Source organism: Zalophus californianus, chromosome 16 (genome assembly GCF_009762305.2).
Source record: "Zalophus californianus isolate mZalCal1 chromosome 16, mZalCal1.pri.v2, whole genome shotgun sequence".
Lineage (NCBI taxonomy): Eukaryota > Metazoa > Chordata > Mammalia > Carnivora > Otariidae > Zalophus > Zalophus californianus.
In genome coordinates, this window is record NC_045610.1 from 57836539 (window position 1) to 57856593 (window position 20055).

The 20055-nt window shown below is 50.0% G+C and overlaps 3 protein-coding genes across 15 annotated transcripts; 1 reads left to right on the forward strand and 2 right to left on the reverse strand.

The window, feature by feature from the left end:
• Positions 1-1019: 1019 nt before the first annotated feature.
• On the reverse strand, positions 1020-11250 carry JMJD6 (jumonji domain containing 6, arginine demethylase and lysine hydroxylase). Of its 3 annotated transcripts, none has more exons than XM_027625839.2 (7): positions 10964-11250; positions 10051-10439; positions 9269-9555; positions 8280-8415; positions 6810-6948; positions 5791-5918; positions 1020-4505 (listed from the first exon to the last, which is right to left on the reverse strand). In XM_027625839.2, the coding sequence occupies exons 1-7, from the start codon at positions 11090-11092 to the stop codon at positions 4469-4471; spliced, it is 1245 nt and encodes a 414-aa protein (XP_027481640.1). In that variant the 5' UTR covers positions 11093-11250; the 3' UTR covers positions 1020-4468. The 3 variants fall into 3 exon arrangements, 1 of the variants encoding a protein (XP_027481640.1); XR_003525290.2 differs by lacking the exon at positions 1020-4505 and adding an exon at positions 7721-7809 and having other exon boundaries at positions 4548-5918; XR_003525289.2 differs by lacking the exon at positions 1020-4505 and adding an exon at positions 7721-7814 and having other exon boundaries at positions 4549-5918.
• A 219-nt stretch (positions 11251-11469) lies between these two features.
• METTL23 (methyltransferase like 23) lies at positions 11470-17871 on the forward strand. Of its 2 annotated transcripts, XM_027625843.2 has the most exons (5): positions 11470-11892; positions 13789-13893; positions 15319-15556; positions 15640-15724; positions 15873-17871. In XM_027625843.2, the coding sequence occupies exons 2-5, from the start codon at positions 13810-13812 to the stop codon at positions 16036-16038; spliced, it is 573 nt and encodes a 190-aa protein (XP_027481644.1). In that variant the 5' UTR covers positions 11470-11892; positions 13789-13809; the 3' UTR covers positions 16039-17871. The 2 variants fall into 2 exon arrangements, with proteins under 2 accessions (XP_027481644.1, XP_027481645.1); XM_027625844.2 differs by lacking the exon at positions 11470-11892 and having other exon boundaries at positions 13805-13876; positions 15873-16706.
• On the reverse strand, positions 15842-19721 carry SRSF2 (serine and arginine rich splicing factor 2). 10 transcript variants are annotated; one of them, XR_003525293.2, is made up of 4 exons: positions 19098-19721; positions 18576-18886; positions 18197-18300; positions 15842-17556 (listed from the first exon to the last, which is right to left on the reverse strand). XR_003525293.2 is itself a non-coding variant. In XM_027625840.2 (3 exons), the coding sequence occupies exons 1-2, from the start codon at positions 19457-19459 to the stop codon at positions 18583-18585; spliced, it is 666 nt and encodes a 221-aa protein (XP_027481641.1). In that variant the 5' UTR covers positions 19460-19721; the 3' UTR covers positions 15842-18300; positions 18576-18582. The 10 variants fall into 10 exon arrangements, 3 of the variants coding, with proteins under 3 accessions (XP_027481641.1, XP_027481642.1, XP_035580484.1); XR_003525295.2 differs by having other exon boundaries at positions 15842-16954; positions 17459-17556; positions 18197-18886; XR_003525294.2 differs by having other exon boundaries at positions 15842-16954; positions 17459-17556; positions 17649-18886.
• Between the last annotated feature and the right edge of the window lie 334 nt (positions 19722-20055).

Here is a 20055-nt window from a genome sequence, read left to right on the forward strand (position 1 = left end):
GGTCCAGCACTTTGGAACCGCAGGTTGGGGAATGCTGAGGCCCTGTAAGGCTAGGGAGGCTGCCCTAAACCGTGGCACCGGACTACCTGCAAGACCATGAAAAGCAAACGTTAACTCCGCTCACTCTCGACCACTTCCAGACCCGTCCACAGCATTTTCGGGGAACACTTCCAGTTCCTGGCCGGTGAATACCCCTTCCGGCCTGAGACCCAGCAGCCTTCAACACAAGCCTCATTGTAACGTGGCTGCCCCCCAAAGGCTGCTTTCTGGAATTCAGCTCCAGTTGCCTTAGAGTAACTCTGCTCCCCTGCTGACTTTTCCTCTTGGAGTAATTCTCAAGTGTATGGGAGGGTAGAATGAAGGGAAGTCCACTGTTTTTGTTTCTCCAGACCCTTCCTTCTGTTGTGCTTGTTTGAGATAGATATGCTGTAACCAAAAAAAAATTGTCTTTACCACTTCCAATAAACACAGGGCAACATCTGTCAGACACCAGGTGAAAAAACAGGGTGCCAGTTTTTGCTTAGGATACATTCATTGCTTTTTTGGAAATATTACAGTGCCTGAGCTGGTATCTGGTGCAAGCCAAGAAGCTAGATGGAGTACTGTTTACATGGAAGACACAAATATGTGCTCAGGCTTCTTCCTGAGCTCCAGTTATGACCAGCAGGCTTCCAGGAAGAGGGGGGGCTTAGTCCTGTTACTTCCCATAATAGTAAGGGGTACCAGCAAAAGGAATTTCAGTGGTGGTTGGTGAAAAATGCCCTGTTAACTATAAAATGTGGAATGGGGCTCCTATCTCAGCTACTGGCTTTTGACCCCTGGGGGGACTTTCAGCCAAAGTGGGCCTTCTTTTTTGTCCCCTTCCTTCCTTGTTTGAAAGTATACATTTAAGGGGGCCCACTGCGCAAACTTAGCTACATTCTGTATCCACTATTGGATACTGGATGAATATCGGATGAGTAACGGATGAATAACGAGAAGAAACAAGAATAAAACAATGCAAAAAACCCAACTCTAAATCAAGTTGCTTTATTTAAAATGATAAACAAGTTTCATCCAAGTGAAAGTTAAAAACACCCATCAAACGGCGGAGCCACAGGCATCCCGTGGCGGAGCCCATGGCGAGACGAAAGCAGACGGAGCAGGCTGCTGGGTGTCTCTGTGTCAGCGGCAGGAGGAACAAGGACTCTGCACGGTCCCAGTTCTTCTGCCCTGTCCAGTCACCTTGGAGACAGCAGACCAGGCCAGTTTTCATGGGACATTCAGTGGGGGCTAGACAGCTCAAGTTTTTGAACTAAGATGAGATGGAAGTCGAGAGCCCCCACCCGAGGGGGCCGGGGCACGAGGGTCATCTAGTTTTGCTGTATATAATATAACATCAGTGGAACATATTGACAGAAGGCAAGGAGGGGCAGGGGAGTGTGAGGAGAAACCAGACTACACAGGGAACCATCAGCAGTACCCAGCACACACATGACAAACAACTTATTTGTGGAAACGCTACACACAATTCAAGGAACCTACAGCTGTGCACGTACACGCCTATGTCCTAGGAAGCACTTTTTACAACATTTACCACAAAACTCCTGTTCTGTCCCACACTCTTGTCTAAAGTCCTAAATCATACCCAGGCTGAACCTCTAATTAAAGTTCATAAAGCATTTATACCAGCAACTTTCTTGCCGATCCTTAAATATCTTTAGCTAATTTAGAGAGAAACTGAATACTAAAAACCCAGCCATGATGTTATTTATGCTCTTTTATGAAGATCTCATGGGCTCGAATTTAGTAAGGTGTGACCCTGCTTTTCTGGTCATGGAAATGGATGTGCTTGACTCCACCTACCCTGACGAGTGACCTTTGGGAACCGTGCATGGCATGCTCAGTCTTTCAGCTCCACGAGGAGAGGGACCTGGGCTCGGCACTGCTGCATCTCCAGCACTTAGAACAGTGCCTGGCACTCAAAACACAAGCTGAACGCTTGGATGGTTCATAAATGCGCACCTGCAAGCCTAAGCCAAATGTGAACATCCCTGTGTTTGGTGGCTCTCCCCTCAAAAGGTGTCACCCTGAATATCCCAGCACTACTGACCCCAGAGACACCTGTCTGTGTGCAGCACTGGATACACTTCAGGCTGATGGTAAAGTCTTTGGTGCTCACTCCAAAGCCCCAGAGCCCCACGCTATCTTCCTCCACCCTGCTCCTCCCTATCAGTAGTTACTGGTCCAAGAGCCCTTCTTCCAGGACCCAGCTTGTTGGTCTTCAGTTGGAGAAGTTTCAGGTCATGTCCTTGCCCATACTATTGTTGACACCACTCAGAGAAGGAGCTCAGAGCAGATGGGGTAAAGGGTTAACTTTAGAACAGATGGCCCCTGGTCCCCACTTCCTACCTTGTCCCAAGCACCCAGCCACCACTGCACTCCCTTCTCACAGTTTCCCCACCTCATCCCTACTTTATTTCCGTAATGGTGTGCTTGGCTGGCCCGCAGCAACAGTAACAGGGGCAGGGTGGGAGGTGTTGAATCTCTGGCATGCCTAAAACAAAAGACTGTCCCATGGTCACTCACTCATGGGGTGGCAAAAGCCCAACAGCAGCATGTAAACTGTGATCCAAATGCTTTCCGGTGAGGTGACTGCGGGCCTGTCAGGTGGGCTGGATCCCTTATTTCTGAATATTGTTTGTCAAACAGGAATCATCTTTGGCCTCTTGGGAAGGCTAATCTCTCCCATTCAAATTTCTACCCTGTCATCCCAGCCACTGCAAAAGTGTCCCTATCCTGCCCCCTGGCGGCAAACAGCCTTTTGGTTTTGTTTGTTTTTTCTTTAAACTCAAGTTTAGAGGGAAGTTGATATGAATTGGAGAGGAAGGTGTGAGCCCGGCAGCAATACTGGGGTAAAGAAAAAAAGAGTTTTGGAAGATGGCAAGAACATTTTAAAAAGGAGACAAGAACCTCATTCAGGTGTGAACACAAAGAGACGACACATTCTGGAATGGAAGCAGGGCTGCCTGAGCCCGGGTGGCCTGGTGGGGAAGGGGAGCGGCACTGAGGGACAGGTGACAGGCGCCAACGCCGAGGAACATGGTGGACGTTCTCCATCCAATCCGGCCACGTTTTTGGATCGGCATTTGAGAATGCAGAAAACTGACCGAGACAAAGTAGGGGACCAGCCTCCTAGAGGAAAGCCACATGACCGACCCAGTGTCAAGAAATGATCATCAGTCTATTAAAAATATAACCTTTGCACAGAGGAGCCCTGGATTCCCCAGATTATACCCATGTTCAGGGAGGATCTGGGGAGGCAACACCATATAATTCCAGGCCGTCTGCTCCCCGGGAACTCCTGCTGCCCTCTGGCTGCTCATGCCCTTACCTACACCCCCGCCCAGAACGGGGCACGCTGCTCAGTGCTTTTCACTGGGCACATCCTTGACAAGCCCCTCTTACTTTTATTTAAATTTAGCTGAATTTAGGGACAGATTAAGGCAAGCAGGTGAACTGAGAGGGCAAAAGATGGAACCTGCTGGTCAATCCCCAAGGATTCAGACCAGAGTTACTGAGAAGCCTAAACAGATCCCAAAGACTAGAAGCACCATATATGGATTTATTCCAGACGTGCAGCACAAGCCACGCACCTAATGTCTGCTGGTCAAACAAACAGGGACACTACTCATGATGTCTCTTACAGAGTGAGAGCTTCTGCCTTATGGATCACATGGTAGGAAGAGGCCACATCTGTTAGAAGTGGGCCCTATTCACAACTTGAATTCTGCGATAAGAACACATTGAACACCTTTCTCATTCCGTTCCTAAACAAAAGCCCTGACATGTCATCCCGCCCCCAAAATACACCACACGAAAACACTGCTGGAATTTAAGAGCCTCTCTGATGGTGGAGGGAAGGTAACTCGTCCAAGACCAGTGGTGAGCGGCGCTGCCCGCGTTGGCTGGGTCACGACCACGGAGTGCGGCTTTGGAGAAACGGTGACACAAAGGAAGGTGGCGTGTGCGCAGCACGTTTTACGTGTAATTGGCTCAGACACAAATCCGAGTCCACTCACCCCTCAGGGCCTGCTTGTGCGCAGCTGGCTCTCGGACAGCAGAGGTTCCTCACCAATGTCGCTGAGGTATCAGACGCAGCGAGACACGCAAGGGATCCCAGCCCTGCGGCCTCGAGGTCGAGCAGCGTGGCTTAGAGGTGACAGCACAGAGCTCCTTACCCAACAGCACGCCAGCATTCGTTGTTTCGGGTGTCACTGAGCTTGCTGAGCTTCGAAACCTCTTGACCATCTATTCTTAGTAAGCAGTAAAAACAGCATTTGACCGAAGACAGAAGCTTGGACCAGAGAAGGTTATCCAAATTCAAAGAAGACAAAGGAGAAGGTGGGAGCAGAAGACGTGAAAACTGAGTCAGGTGGCCGCCAACAGCGTACACAGGAGCCACCTCAGGGAGAGTGTCTTTATTTGCTCAGGGGTGAGCCCGGCCTCCACAAGTGTCCCTAATCCTGCCAAGGAAAGTACAACTGCCTGTAATCAGCATGTAGACAGCACACCTGGTACAAAGCTGGAAGGAAATGTTAAGCAGAACCCCAGGACCCCACATGCAATTCAGGGCAGGGCTGTCCCTAGAACTTTTTCTGACAAATTATAAAGTCACAAATCACTGGAAGGTGGGAGTCTCCAGCAACAGAAACACCTTAGAAAAGCAAGAAGAGAAATCTAACAATGGCTATGAAGAGGATGACTTGGTTGAGAAACACATAGTCTAGTCCCATAAATTCATGTCACTAGGACACCTGAACTTCTCCTGGAATTCCAGTCTGACTGCATAGAAAGAGGAAAAAAGACAACAAGGCTTGTGGGTCCTACGCTTTCCTAACGTGTGTTAAGAAAACACCCGGCTAACTCAGAGATACAAAGAACACAACAGCAACATCACCCGCAGCAGGCCAGGCCCTCAGACGCTTAGAGTCCTCCGAGCTTCTGTACTGACCTCCCTCCCTGAAAGCTCCCCGAAAGCTCCCCACTTACTGCCGCCGCCAGACACACCGCGACTCGCTCGTGAGAAGAGTCTGGCTCCAAAGCTCACTGAAAGCCCATTCCGTGTCCACCACGAGGGCACACGCTGGCAAAGAGATTACCCTACTGACTCTGATTTTAAGTTTTAACTTATTTAGACCCAATCTGGTTCAGACAAACAAACAAACAAACAAATGTGGGAGACGTGATGAAGACCTTATAGAAAACCGGAGTTCTTCGCAGATGTCTCACTTGGTGTGAGTGCTCAAAGCAACAATGGCAAGTGGGGGGAAAAGCAGGAGGCTGGCCTTGAGGCTCTCGGGAGACACCGGGGACCTTCTCTTGGGCTGCCCCCGACTGCTGTAACCATCTCTTCCCCATTGAGGGCCCACAGCAGTGGGGTGACTGCTTTCCCACAACACCACAAGAAGAGCAACAAGGGGAGGTTCTGGTATTCTCAAAGGATAAAAATTGCAAGGATATAAAATGAATTTAGTTTTTATTAAATAACGTTACGGGTTTCCTTGGCACCATCCACACAGATTCTTGCCTTTATGCATAAAATGAGCCACGTTACTTTGCACTGGTAGCGGAGCAAAAAGCTACTGTAGCAAATGCTAAGTGAACGGACTCCTATTCCAAGGGCGTCCTCGCTCTCTGGCTTCCTCCGGCCCTCCCCTTGTCTGCAGATCCAAAAGGCTGCCCTCCCCAGGGCCCTGCCCCTCGCCGCGGGCATGTCCTCCTACAGAGACAACAGCCGTGCGTGGTCACCTGGAGGAGCTGCGCTCTTTGCTCACACAGTCGTCCTGGGAGGTGGTGTCCCCATTTCCCATCATGCTGCACGTTCTCCGCTTCTTCCGGCGGTGCATCGTCCCATCACCTTCAGACCCAGACTCACACTGGACGGGGGAGGAAAAAAAACAGGAACTCAACGAGATGCAACCCATTCTGTCTGTAAATAAACGTCCGACCTCAAGAGACGGCACAAATGTCATCCGCACTCTCCCAGAAGTGAAGCAGCCATTTGCCGCCGCGCCCCAACACAGTCTGAATGGCCGTCTCCCTCCGTTGTTTCCGCCTCCCAAACACTGCAACTTCCCTCACATGCTGGCTGCCCCTCCAGTGTTCTCCAACGGGAGGGTTATTTGTTCGAAATCGGGACACACGCTCTAAGAATATTTTACGGTCAGATTCTAAGATTGCATTATGCCATTTCACTGCGTCCACGCAGACCCCGAGGAGGGAAGCACAGAAGTATGGCACTTAACACTCACGCCACTCCCCCGCCCTTGCCCCCTGCAAAACACCAAATCCCCAGATTATGCAAAGCGCTAAGACAGAAATTTCATCTGTTGAGTGCCCGGGTTCCTCTTCCCCAAAATGACGTTAGCTTCTAACAAACCACTGAATTTGCCGAGTTTCCAGGCTTACAATTTACAGCCACAGGGCCAATTCTCAACACGGGCTTTGAGGTGACAATGCTCTAAGTCTAAAACCCCATCATGAGCTGTGTGATCCTCGGCCGTTCACTTAACAAAATCCCCAAATACTCCTTTTACCTCTCGAAGTTACTGCAACGACATGTGCATGCACCCACGCCCCCCACACACGTGCAAGGCTGTAACATGGGCAAAATTCACCACCCAGCAGGAATGGTGGCAGGTGTAGTTCTTGGAACAAAGTGGACCATGTTCTCATCTCTCTCCCTCCCGGACCGGAGAGGGGAGAGTCACATCTGGTGTTTCCGGGGTGACCTGCCCCAAGAGCCTGGGGAGGGAGCAAGGCCTCACCTCCGAGTCCGAGTCAGATGAGCTGGAGCTGGAGGAGCTGGAGGAGTCACTGGAGCTGTCCGAGGCAATCCCTGTGGACTCCTGAAGGTCAACGGAGTCAGCCAGGACCGCCAACTCGGGGTGCTCTTGCTTCAAGATCCTGAGAGACAAGAAACATCGTTCCCAGCGCTGGGACCGGCAGCAACACCTGCACACAATCACCCGGACTCAAAGCTGAGGCCTGTCTCTCTCAGAAGCACCTGGGAATGTCAGGTGCCTTGGCTCAGAATGGGTGGACAGTGGTGAGGACACACGGATCCACAGGCTGGGAACAAAAGCCCTACCATGCTGCTCAGGCTTTTCTGAAAGGCAACCTAGCTGCACGCAAGTTACTATGACCTTCGCAAAGGAGCCAGCCGTACTGCCGACCTGTGAGGCAAAGTTGCCCCGAGTTAGTCTTTTTTTTTTTTTTCCCACCTGGGAGAAAGAGTCTCTCTTCCTTGTGTTTTTTCCTGAACCATTCCTAGCTGATTTTTTTTTAAACCCTTCCTTTCCACAACACAGCACTGAGTGACCGCAGTTGGGCTTGGTTAAATTCTATTTGTACGAGTAGCAACAATTAGGTTCGCAAGAAATAAGAAGTGTCAAGCAACAGAAAGGGTTCCCCTCACTTGAAGATAGAACTGAACTGGACTTTCAGAGGCAGCAGCCCTCCCCTTAGGGACCTGATCTGGCATCCACTCTAACCAGGGACAAAAGACCAGCTGTGTGGTAAGGCCTTTAAGATGACCAAATCACAGCACACAGTGGCCTATGGGATGGAGTAAGTGGGCCTCAGGTGCCCGTGAGTCCGGGGAGAACAAAGCCACCACCCTTGCTGGCCCTCTCAGCAGGGAGGCTGAGCACTGACCAAGCCAGGATCCCTCTCTTACCCCGAGAGCTGGTCCCTCCAGGTCAGGGTTGGGACACAGTGGCACGGGGTGGCTGGGGGTGGCTTGCACTGCCGCTGCCCGTGCTGTATCTGTTCTGTGGATAAACAGAGGAGCTAAGTCTCCAGGGCAGTCACCTCACTCACAAGAACTGAAGGTAATAAGTTCAAAGGGGAATAATGCTTCTCAGTAAGAAAAAGAAAGAACCAAAATAAAACCCAAACAAAATGGCTTCCTTTGCTAGTGCTAGCTTTGGGGGGGAAAACAACAAAAACAGAAAATAAAACAAAACAAACGGAAAATGAGAATCAATCCCAATTATGACCATGTTTTGACTGACTGATCAAACATGCAGAGTCTTACCCTGTCACCTGGAGGCTGGCAAGCATCCTGAGAACTAGCCCTGACCTTGGACCCACTCTCCTCTGCCCGTGCGGATTTGCAGCCCCAGCTCTCCCAGGCCTAAGATCAGCACACGTTACTGCAGCAGTGGACTCTTTCCATTTCACCTCTGGGGTAGGAATCGGAACAAGACAAAAATAAGAAAAAAAATGTCTCTCACCTATACCATTTCCTCGATAACTTTGGTCTCCCTCTTACCGTCTTGTGCCATACAACAGGGAAGTTGGTGCTGCTGGCAAAATTCTGGGTGATGGCAATGGTGGTGTCAAGATTAAGCACAACATGCCACCAGCCTCCTGAAATCCAAAAAATAAACAGTTAAATAGGGTTTGGTTCTGCACAATCACAAGTAACGTAAGCTTCACGAATAGAGAGTTCCTATCTACCCATCTACAGATGAGACAGGTAGAGGCTCGGAGACATGAGATCAAGACTGGTCAATGCTCCTCCTGATCCAGGAATCCCAACCTATTTGTGGAAAGTTCTACTGGAGCACAGCCATGTCCGTTCATTTTCGGATCGTCTGTGGCTGTTTTCCTGCTCCATAGGCAGAGTTGAGCAGTTGGAACAAACCCTGTCTGGCCCACAGTGCTTGAAATATTTACTCTTTGCATTTTACAGAAAAAGTATGTTGACTCTTGTTAATCCAAAACTGTGATCAAAACCGTAAAGGCAGCAAGTTCTTCAGCTCCTAGGAGGAGAACACCTATCTTCAATATTAAATGCCCTCACTCTCAACACTTAGCCTATCAGGTACGGGACATCCTTCCTCTCAGCCCCAAGTTCCTATATCCTGGCTCAACCCGGCCAATCCTACACTGTATTAAAAACCTAACTTACGGGAATATACACAAGTTACAGTATGCCCACAGAGACACCAGATAACTACTAGGCATAAAAATGAAGAGAATCTTTACATACAGAAAGTTTATCAAAAGGCACTACGTATTTAGCTTACACGAGATGTGGATAACAGCCCCCTAAGCACTTGACCACACAGCTGCACATCACTGTCTAAGGTGGGAAGCAGTCAGTTCGTTTAGAGTCAGCATGCAGACAGGTTTCTTTGATTCCTTCTATATACACCTGTGCTCCGAAATGACAAATAACTGAAATCAAAGAATGTACTTTCTCTTAGTTCATCTATACCTGGTACAAAAACAGTCTCTCCTGGTTTTTGTAAGATTTCCAGGGGTTTGAATTCAGGTGGCCAGGTGGGAAGCTGTGTCCGGGGATGAATGATACTAAACCAGGTAATAGCTTCATCTTGCTGGTTCCCTCCTTCTTCACGGGTCACCTTGATGAGTTCCCTGGGTGTGCTGGTAGGAAAAAGGCACCAGCGCTTGTGGCCCTGAACTAAGGCATTCCAGGCACTGGTTCCCAGAGGGTCGATGTGAATTCCAGTTCCAGAGCGTGGTGGCCCCATCACAAACCACCTAAAGGATGGAAAAGTCCAAGATATGAAAGGTAGTTTAACTGTATACACACGCCACCAAATAGTGAGTTTTTAATCTTATACGTTATGTTCTTTATTTCAGAAACTACATAAATCCTGCTACGCAGAAACGCTGCATGAGCCACGCCTGGAATACTCCGTAACAGAAAGAAGAAAAAAAAAATCACTGATGTGGCTTACTACTACTGGGCTTTAACTATTAACACTTCCTTTAAAGATCAGTGGTTTAACTTTGGTTGCATGTTTGAGTCACCTGGGGTGCCTTCAGAAATCCTGATGCCCAGGTGGCAACCCAGACCAGTAAAACCAGTCTGTGGCCATAGGACCTGGGCAGGCAGCAGTAACCCCCTAAGTAAATTCCATGTACAATTAAGGAGAACCACTCACTGTTATGGAAAAAGGTTAGCCAACTGAGCTCAGGTGACACATACTGTCCTACGTTAGACTGTAAGGGCTTCACCGCCAGATACTTTACCTGTAAGGGGGCCTGCGTTTCTCCCCGGCATACTGGAAGAGATCATCAGTGAAAAACTTGGGCACCTTGTAGTCTTCCAAAAGTTTCCTTCTTTTGGGGTGCTCTCCATAGCTGCTGTCAAAGATGTAAAGGGGGCTGTCGTCCCGAGTGCTCTCCATGTACTCGATGTAGTATTTCATCTTCATCTTCACGGAGTAGCCGTCGTTATCCTCACCACACTTGAACTTCTGGTTCCGGTACTTCCTTTTTAGGCGCTCCAGGGTCCATTTCTCCTGCGCAGACCAACCCTCTTGGGCATTCAGCAGAACCACGGGCTTGTACGGTCTTTCATATCGCTCCACAAATTCTTCCACAGACAGCTGTAATGCGTCTGCCCTTTCCACGTTATCCTGAAAAAATCAGAAAAGACCTATCCAGTTAATTAAAAAAAAAAAAAAGTCCAGCGGCAGCAAAAGGCGTCCCCCAGGACCAATTAGCAACGACATACCTAAGGAGCCAGATTCTCGTTCTGGCTTATCTTTTGGGGGGGTGGGTAGAGGGACAAGGACCTGCGTGTGGACTGACACGTCGCACCCTGCTCCGCCCCACCAGGGTAAGGGGGCTTCGCATCTCCCACTCAGGGGCCTCCACAGTCAAGTCCCCGGGGGCCCCAGAGCCCAAAGGGGTCAAGGGGCGACAGTCCTTCTTGTGGATATCGCCAAAGGCGTCAGCCTCCAGGTAGCCGGGCAGGCGGCAGCTGCGGCGCGGGAGGAAGGGGGCCCGCCCCGAAACCCGGGCCCCGATGACCCGGACCTCCGCGGGGTGCGAGTGAGCCCATCGGAACTCAGAGGTGCCGCGCTGGGCGCTGGGGGAGGTGCGCATGAGCCCGGAGGTGCCCATGCCCGGCCCCAGCCCGCGACCCCGGCCCACTCACCGCCACGGCCGCAGGGTTCAGCGAGAAGCTCTCGTAGTAGTTGTGACGGGTCCAGTCCAGCGAGTCCTTGAGCTCCGGCCGCGCACTCCGCTTGGCCTCGCGGATCCGCTTCTTGCTCTTGTGGTTCATCCTCCGGGGGTCACCAGCTGCTCCCGCGACGACCTCGGCGCGCCTCGCTTCCTGCTTCCAACGCACCCCCTCCCCGGCCCGGGCAGCGGCTGCGGCGGTGGAGGCGGTGGCGGCGGCGGCGGCACCCAAACGCCCTTCGCTCTGGCCCGGCGCCTTTAAAGTCGCCTTCCAGAAAATTCACTCCCCAACCACCTCCCGGGCCTCGGGTTGGGCACGCGGCTGCCGTCTTCCCCGCCCCCCGGCCTGTCGCGGTGAGCCATTGGCTCGGGCACCTCCGGGGTCCGCCCTCACACTCGCCGGCTCTCCGCCATGTTGGGAAGGTCGCGCTGATCGAGGAGCCGCCTCACTACGGCTCCGCCTCTCCCGCGCCCGCTTCCGGTGTGCGCGTCACTTCCGGGCGTGGGCCGCTTTATGCGCGGCCCGTTTCCGGCGTGCGAGTTCCCGAGGCCACTTGTCTTCCGTGTCTCTTTTGCCTGGTCTCCGGTGTCTTCTCCCTGCGCGGCCACATCGTCGCCGGAAGGGTGCTTTCCCCGCCCTTGCAGTCAAGTTGCAGCGACCCGGCAGGGCCGCCAAGGGCCACGTGGCGCCGGTGAGGCGGCTCCAGCCGGCCAGGGGTTTCCCGCGCGCGCAGCCTGGCAGCCCGGCGCTCCTCGCTATTCCCGGCCCGTTTGGGGGCCCCGGATTTCCCCCTAGGCAAGCGTGGCCCCCGACGGCATGAGGTCCGGGTCCAGCGCTTTCGGTTCTCGGAGGAGCCTGGCCTGGGGGCCGAGGGGGCCGTACTGGAGGTCAGCGTCCCGCAGGTGCGTGCGGCGGGAGGTGCCTCCGGTCCTTTGCGGTGGCGCCCCGGGCAGGAGCCGTTCCCGGCTGACCTGGGGGTGTTGGGGGGGCGGGGGCGGGGTTTGGCGGCTACCCTGCCTTAGGATGGACCTCAGGGCGGGAAGGTTTGTGGCCTGAAGGGGCCCTGCCGGGAAAAGGGCCTTCCACATCGAATGTATCCAGCCAGAAAGGTGGCATTTTTGACACCAAATATTTTCTTTGATTTTGAAGGGCTTCTTAACTCAGCTTTATCCAGGACCGAGGATTCCACCCTCCCTTTTCAAATAAAGTTTCTTGGGTTGGCACTCATTTGTTCTTTTCAGCCCACGGCTGTCCCCAAACTCTCAGTAATAATAGAAGTAATACCTTATGCGTCCGGTTTCTCAAAGCACTTGGACGTTCCAGTGTTTCGATTTTAACAGCAGTCTGTGAGGTGGGTATTAGCAAAAATAATTTGAAGATGAAAAACCGCCTAAGAGGAGGTTAAGTCTCCAGTGAGACCCAATTCTGATAGTTTTTTAAATGCCTTCGTGTTGAAATACCCACTGGGACTTCTTCCCAAGTTTAGGAGGTGAAGATACTCCCTGTGAGAACAAAGACCCCTTTACAGCCAAATCTGCAAACTCACTCACTGCTCTGGTCAGAAATCCTTTATTGTATCCTGGGTAAAATCTACTAGGCAGGCGTTTTATTCACGCAGCACTCCCTACACTTAGAACCAGTGCCTAGGCACTAATATTTTTGTTGAGTGAATTGAATGAGTTCAGACTTTCAGTTCCTTCACCTTTGATACTTACACCACTCCAGCCCCCTTTCCAACCAGTCCACTAGCAGCACCCTCTGCTCTAGAAAACAGAAAGACTTGCAGTTTTGCAGTTTAATGACAGCTTGCTTTGCTTATTTTGTGCCGGGTGCTGGACGAAGTACTTTGCATTGAGTCTTCCAAGTCGCCCTATGAGATAGGCTTTTTGCAGGTGAGGAAACTGAAGCACAGACAGGTTAAATAATGGGTGAGGTCACACAGCTAGTAAGTTACACAGCCAGCATTTGAACTCAAGGCAGGCTCATTCCAAAGGTGTGAGTCCTTATTTTGCCTCCCTGAATACTATGCTCTCACAATTCTGTATCTTTCCAAAGTCTCTGTAAGCTGCCTGCCTTCCTAATTCCAGGACTGAGCTGCAAACTTCTGGAATGTCTTCCTGGACTTACTGTTTCCCATAAGCATACCAAGTTACGCCTGTGATTGTAACCCTCTGATACATCATTCTTAACTGCACTTAAAATAAAAGCTAAACTTCCTGTGGCCTACAAGACCCCACAGGTCTGGTCCCTGCCTTCCCACTGACCTCTGCACTACAACCCTGCCTCCCAGCCCCCGTGCCCCTGCGGTCAGTGCCCTCTGTGGTCCAGCCAGAGGCTTTTTAGTTCCTGCTTCAGGACCCCTTCCTGAATCATTCTCGCTATCTAGGACAGTCACCTTGTGGTCACCGTCTCCCCACCCCTCCCTGTCCCCACCACTCTCTCACATCACCTGCTGTTGTGTTAGCATTATCACCAACTAAAAATATATTTGCTTACTTGTGGCTTGTCTTTTTCCCAGTAGGGTATTTATGTGTGTGTATATGTGTATTCCATGATAACCTAGTTACATCCTTAGCCCACTAAGCCATTCAGTCCCTGGATAAATGCTTGTTGAGTGAATGAGTGTATGAAGAGTGCTTATGACAGGGTATTGCAGTTTTATATACCCCACGGGATGTGAACTGGACAGCAGGGAACTGTCATTTTTGTTCAGTGTTGGGCACTCTAATTGCTGTAAAAATATATACTCCAACTGCCAGCAGATGAGTAATTTTTGGCATACAAAAAATTCTTTTCAGGTGCTGCATCTCCAGTATGGGATGTATGTTTGGCCCTGTGCGGTGGTCCTGGCTCAGTACCTGTGGTCTCACAGAAGATCCCTGCCAGGCAAGGCTGTCTTAGAGGTACAAGTGCCCTTGAGGTTTCCTAAAATACTCTGTTCGGATTTAAGTCTACGTGCTTGTTACTTTTTTTTTTTAAGATTTTATTTGAGAGAGAGAGAATTAGAGATAGAGAGCACGAGAGGGAAGAGGGTCGGAGGGAGAAGCAGACTCCCCGCTGAGCAGGGAGCCCGACGTGGGACTCGATCCCGGGACTCCAGGATCATGACCTGAGCCGAAGGCAGCTGCCCAACCAACTGAGCCACCCAGGCGCCCTACGTGCTTGTTATTTTTGTTAAATATTTTTAAATCGGGTGATTTGGCCAGCTTGTAAGTCATGTGAGCTAAGAATGCTTTTTACATTTTGTTTAAACAAAGAACACGCACCAGAGACCACAGGAGTCCCACTGAGACTAAAATACCGCCTGGCCCTTTACATTACGCTGACCCTTATTCTAAGTGAAGCCCATTGACTAATTCTAGTTATAGAATCTTGGCATGGAAGCAATCATTAAGATCATCTTTCCAGGGTATCCCAACAGGGTCATCCGGGGTCCAGTGTATCACATGCAGTTTCTCATACAATAGCCCTTTCCATATTTTGGAAATCTTGAGAGTATCCCAAACTCTTCCTCATCACTCCACCTGACGTGAGACTGCTAAATGCTTGGAGAAATAAACTTCTTGTCAAGTTTGCAGAAATGGTACAAGGCTTAAATCTGAAGGCCGAGGACAAATCTAGAACTTAGTTACACCTCTTAACTTTTGCAAAAACCATGTAAATGAGGGGTGTGAAGATACTTGGCATACCTCTGGCCCTGAACAGTGGCAATTTGTAGAGATTCAGAAAAGATTGATAATCTCCCAAGCTCTTGCTCAGAACTGGAAAATGGGAAACTTGTTTTAAATCCAGTATTTATAAAGGCGTTCCTTGGTTAGTCCTTAGCATGCTTAAGATCTTGTCACTTTGAAGGCCCAACTGGAAAATCCCCCTCGTAGGAAGTCACGTTTCAGACCCGTCGGGTTATAGCCACATAAAAGCAGTAGAAATTGGTAGTAACAGCCATTATAATGGCCAGGTGTGCAGGCAACTCACCCATCAAGCTTCTAGAGACCCAATGTCCTGTATAAATAGGAACTCCCTTAGACTGTAAGAGAACTGACAATGACAGAACAAGTGTCCCAGACTGCCTTGGGCATATTAAGCAATTAAGTCAGTTGAGTTGCAAGTACAGGGTCCTGCATGGGACTTAACCTTCCCACCCAATTATGAGGAATCTCAAGTAATTTCTACAAATTGAAAAGCTTAAGCTTCATATAGTAAAGCACTGCAATTGTGGCACGTTTTGTAGATAGGAGCAGCTCATGATTGACCCTGTACTTAGGGAAAAGTTCCCCAATTCCCTGCAATGGTAAGCAGAACTTTGAAATGCTGTCTTTTAAATTTAGATTGGAGCTGGAGTGAGCCTTCCAGGAATTATGGCTGCAAAATGCGGTGCTGAAGTGATCTTGTCGGACAGTTCAGAGCTGCCTTACTGTCTAGAAATCTGCCGGAAAAGCTGTGAAATGAATAACCTGCCCCAGGTGCGTGTCATAGGACTGACATGGGGCCATGTATCTCAGGATCTTCTGGCTCTACCACCACAAGATATTATTCTTGCATCTGATGTGTTCTTTGAACCAGAAGGTAAAACTTTTTTGGTTTTCAATAGTAACTTTGGCTGGAGAGATGTTAAGTAAAAGTCCATTTAAGGAGTCCTTTCTTCCCAGATTTTGAAGACATTTTAACTACAGTCTACTTTTTGATGCAAAAAAACCCCAAAGTCCAGTTGTGGTCCACTTACCAGGTAAGAAGGTAAGCCTGAATAATCCCGGTTTACTCAGTTTTATTGAAACTTAAATCCTAATCCTCATGCATATATCTACTTTAAGGATAAAATGAAAATGTATCTGAAGCAAAACAGGAAAAGCATGATTTTAAAAAACTATTTATTTTTTTTCAGTGCTGACTGGTCACTTGAAGCTTTGCTCTACAAGTGGGATATGAAATGTGTCCACATTCCTCTGGAGTCTTTTGATGCAGACAAAGAAGATATAGCAGAATCTACCCTCCCAGGAAGACATACTGTTGAAATGCTGGTCATCTCCTTTGCAAAGGACAGTCTCTGAATTACACCTACATACAGGCTCTTCTGGGACAATGTCAATACTAATTAGCAACCTGGCATGCCAACTAAGACTCAGACCACTTCAGCTTCTTGGGAGTACAAGCACTGAATATGGTCTCATCTGTTGGCCTTAAAGATGGTGGTGGGTCACCTCAACACTCATGGGTTACAAAGCCATGAAAAAAATTTTTACACCTGTAAAAAAGGGATTTGGATTGTTCTTTAGAAAAAAAAAAAAAAACACAGCATAAATTAAGCTGAGAGACGGGGGTACCCACAACCTCAAGAAAGTGCTACCTTAGAGCATTGATTTTAGGGGTTATGGGTGCTGAAATGGCATTTCCAATTTTTAACTTAGGAAAAGTCAACTACTACACATTTCACTTTCATACTGTACAGTCAGTAACAATTCACAAGGTAATTGCACAGGTCTTTCAAATAAAGGGGGGAAAAAAGACCAAGACATATTCTGAGAAAAGCTAACACCAAGAAAACGTTTTAATTAAACTACAGAAACAATGGTTATAGTACAGAATTTTCATGAGCAAAAAGATACACCATGTTATAAGTACTTACAAAGTTACAAACCATTTTGCTTCCTTAACATTTTCCATATTTTAAGTTCATACATGAAGATGATCAGATATACCATTTTGGGGAAAGGGGGGGGAAAAAAGGTGTATTTATCATCAGCTAGATGTGCTCACTGTATGCTCCGTTATTTATATGCAAGGCCCGGGTGACTGGAAGTGCAGTTGTCAGGCATTTTAATAAACTGGACAGCCATTTGTTTCTGCACGACAAGGCATCTTTACACAGGAGCAATCAGGAGAAAACAGGAAACAGCCAAGCACTCTGCACTGCAACACGCCACCTTAACAGCTAACCAGCATTACTCAACTGCTACACAACTGCGCCTAGTGCACAAAAATACACAAGAGAAGAGATTAGAATTGTGTTTGGTAAACAATCCTTTTCAAAAAATCAAGTCTTTTCACCTGAAAAGTCTTTATACAAATTTGGGTTCAGATTACCACTTAGATCTGAAGGTAAATAACATATACAAACAAATTTACACCAACTTTTGTAGGTTTTTAATTTTAAGGAATGAAGGCAATGTTGAGTCAATCTCTTGACAGCTTTAGGCTGTGTGTAATGGCTGCACACGTTTCCTTAAAAGTCAGGAGGCCACAAATTAGGTTACCAATCTGTTTAATTTCAAACAAAAAAAGTCAGCACTATATAAACAAAAAGGAAAATTTACCTCAAATATCCAAGCCAATAATGAAATCTGAAGTCGTTCACCTCACTAAATTACAAGAAATTTGAATAACAGCAACAAAATGGCACATAGAATGAAGTTTGCCACCTGAGGCAAAGCTTAAAACAAGTAAAAAGTTAGACAAATGTTACAAAATAACCTTTTCAATAGCCAGTTGCTTGTTCCAAGGTCTCTTCGATGGACTGAGTGTGTGGTCCTTTTCCCCCAAGTCTTCTGTTATGTTGCTTGTTGACCCATCTAGGTTTGAAAAGAAAAAAGTTCAGTTTATCTTCCATTACAATGAAGTTAACCGAAAGTGCACATGGTTTCAGTTTCAGGCATGTACTTACTAAGGCTCTGGTGAAACAAGTAGGTTACGGAAAGGTTCCACCCAGCCATTAATTATAAAGGCCCAATTAGGAAATTTTCACAAAGGCTACCATCCGCTTTTACAAATTTGTGTTTATGCAATCTTGGCCTAATAACCAAGGTGAAAAATGATATAAGGGAGGGAAAAGGGGGGAAAAAAAGAAAAAAAAAAAAGGACGGTATCCAAACAAAAACAACTTGAAATCAGAAAATCAGTCTATTTTAAGATAAATTTTTAGTTCTCAAATGAAACATTTGGCAATTGAGAATAAAGCTTTAATATCTGAGCTACTTAGGGCCCTTTCCTTTTAAAAAATAGGACCAAACAATTTGAGAGTTAAAGACACACTATCCTTTCCCCACCCAGTGCAATACCTGTAAACTTTTTTGGGGTTCCAAAAGTTCATTGCTTCTTTTTGCAATTCGTTTGCCACATCCATTAGAATATGAAGTCCCAGTCAGTACAACAATAGTTGAACTGATCGTTTTCTCTAAGAGGATAGTGCATCTTTAACATTTAAAGACAAACCTGCTCCAATACACGCCCACAGAAACTGGTCCCTGGAGGATCAGCCAAATCAGTTAAAATCTGCAATACTGGCCAATATTCTTTTATCAAACAGGAGACCGCAGCTTTAAAGGGGAAAATGCAGACGTTGGATAAAAACAGCAAGAAATAGTCATTTTCATTAATAGGTCTCAAACAGTTTACGAAACAGCCATTATTATCTAAGCTTTATGCACATCCTCTCTGCAGACCCCTCTCGTATTACTCCCAAAGCTGAGTTAGCTCACAGCCGCACTCCCGACATCAGGAGCCACTTTTATATTAACACGGATCATAACAAGCTCCTGCAAACCCCATCTCTGAGTTCGGGTCATGTGCCTCGGATCCCCACTGACATTACCATTCGCTTAAGAGGACACCGCTCCTTCCTCCTCGGGAGACTTGGGGGGACTCTTGGAGCGCGACCTGGACTTGGACTCCCTCTTGGACACGGGCGGAGGGCTCCGGGACCGGGACCGGGACCGGGAGCGCGAGCGAGACCTGGACACCGACGAGGACTTGGACTTGGACCTTCGCGCCGACCTGGACTTCGACGTGGACCGCGACCTCGAGCGAGTGCGGGAGCGAGACTTGGAGCGGCTGTAGCGGGAGCGACTGCGGGACCGGGAGCGGCTCCGACTCCGGGAGCGGCTGCGGCGGCGCCGCCGAGGGCTGAGGGCGGACGGGCCGGGCGTCAGGGCGGCCATCGGGACCCGCGGGCCGCGCCCCGCCCGCGTGCTGCGCCCGCCCCGCCGCCATTACCGCGCCGCCCGGGCGCCATTTCCCCGCCGCGGCCCCGCGCCCGCCGCCGCCGCCACGTGTCCGCGCGCACCTTTGCGCCCCCCGCGCTCCCCCCCCGGCCCCCGGCCCCCGGCCCGTCTACCTGCGGCTCCGGCGTCCGTAGCCGCCGCCGCCATAGCGGCGGGGCGGCGGGCCCCGGCGGCTGTGGTGCGAGTCCGGGGGTCGGCCGTAGCGCGCCATCTGCACCCGCAGCTCGCGGCCATCCAGCACGGCCCCGTCCATGGCGTCCATGGCGTCCTCGGCGTCGCGCTTGTCGTGGAAGCGGACGAAGGCGAAGCCGCGGGACTCCTTGGTGTAGCGGTCCCGCGGGATGTACACGTCGCCGACGCGCCCGTACTTCTCGAACACGCGCCTCAAGGTGTCGGGCGAGGTGCGGTAGGTCAGGTTGTCCACCTTGAGGGAGGTCATGCCCTCCACATCGGGAGGCGGGCGACCGTAACTCATGGCCCTGGAGAGCCGGCCGGGGGCCGCGACTGCGCGCCTACAAACTAACGCCCTGGGCGGGCCCGCGCGCTCGGCTGAGGCGGCGGTTCCCTCACACTAGGCCGGCTCGACGCCGCGCCGCGCCTCCGGCAGTCGGCTTCCGCGTGGAAACGCTGGGAGAGGCCGGACGGGGTAGGGGTGAAAACACGAGCGAAAAGGCCGCAGCACTCGACTCCACCAAAGAAACAACTGGGCGGGCAGCCGGCCCTAGCGCCCGTTTATATCCCTCCTCACAAAATGGCGCCCGCGCCACCCGGAAATGAATCCCCTGATTGGCTCGCCCCTCCCCGCCCCGCAACGCCGCGGCCACGCGCCCCGCCCCTGTTCGACGCGCCTGCGCAGAGCCCGGCGGGCGGGCCGAAAAGCGCGGAGTCACTATTGCTGGGAGGGGGGAGCGGAATTTGTGGGCAGTTGGAAAGCCCGCGAAACGCTCTTTCCGGCTGCGAGGCCGTACGGGCGCTCTCCCGCAGGAGGAACAGGAAGCGCTCCCCTTCCAGGCCCCGCCTTCTTTTCATGCCAATATACGAGCTCGAAGCAGCTTTTCTGCTCGGACTTCC

Excerpts from the sequence above, each read along its gene's own strand:
- JMJD6 (XM_027625839.2), bottom strand. The coding sequence starts at position 11,092 with ATGAACCACAAGAGCAAGAAGCGGATCCGCGAGGCCAAGCGGAGTGCG. Across the intron at positions 10,440-10,963 it reads TGAACCCTGCGGCCGTGGCG|GATAACGTGGAAAGGGCAGA; the intron begins GTGAGTGGGCCG and ends TGATTTTTTCAG. Across the intron at positions 6,949-8,279 it reads TTATCGAGGAAATGGTATAG|GATCTTGAAGCAAGAGCACC; the intron begins GTGAGAGACATT and ends CTTGTCTCTCAG.
- METTL23 (XM_027625843.2), top strand. The coding sequence starts at position 13,810 with ATGTATGTTTGGCCCTGTGCGGTGGTCCTGGCTCAGTACCTGTGGTCT. Across the intron at positions 13,894-15,318 it reads CAGGCAAGGCTGTCTTAGAG|ATTGGAGCTGGAGTGAGCCT; the intron begins GTACAAGTGCCC and ends TTTTAAATTTAG. Across the intron at positions 15,557-15,639 it reads TGTGTTCTTTGAACCAGAAG|ATTTTGAAGACATTTTAACT; the intron begins GTAAAACTTTTT and ends CTTTCTTCCCAG.
- SRSF2 (XM_027625840.2), bottom strand. The coding sequence starts at position 19,459 with ATGAGTTACGGTCGCCCGCCTCCCGATGTGGAGGGCATGACCTCCCTC. Across the intron at positions 18,887-19,097 it reads TACGGACGCCGGAGCCGCAG|CCCTCGGCGGCGCCGCCGCA; the intron begins GTAGACGGGCCG and ends GTCCGCCCTCAG.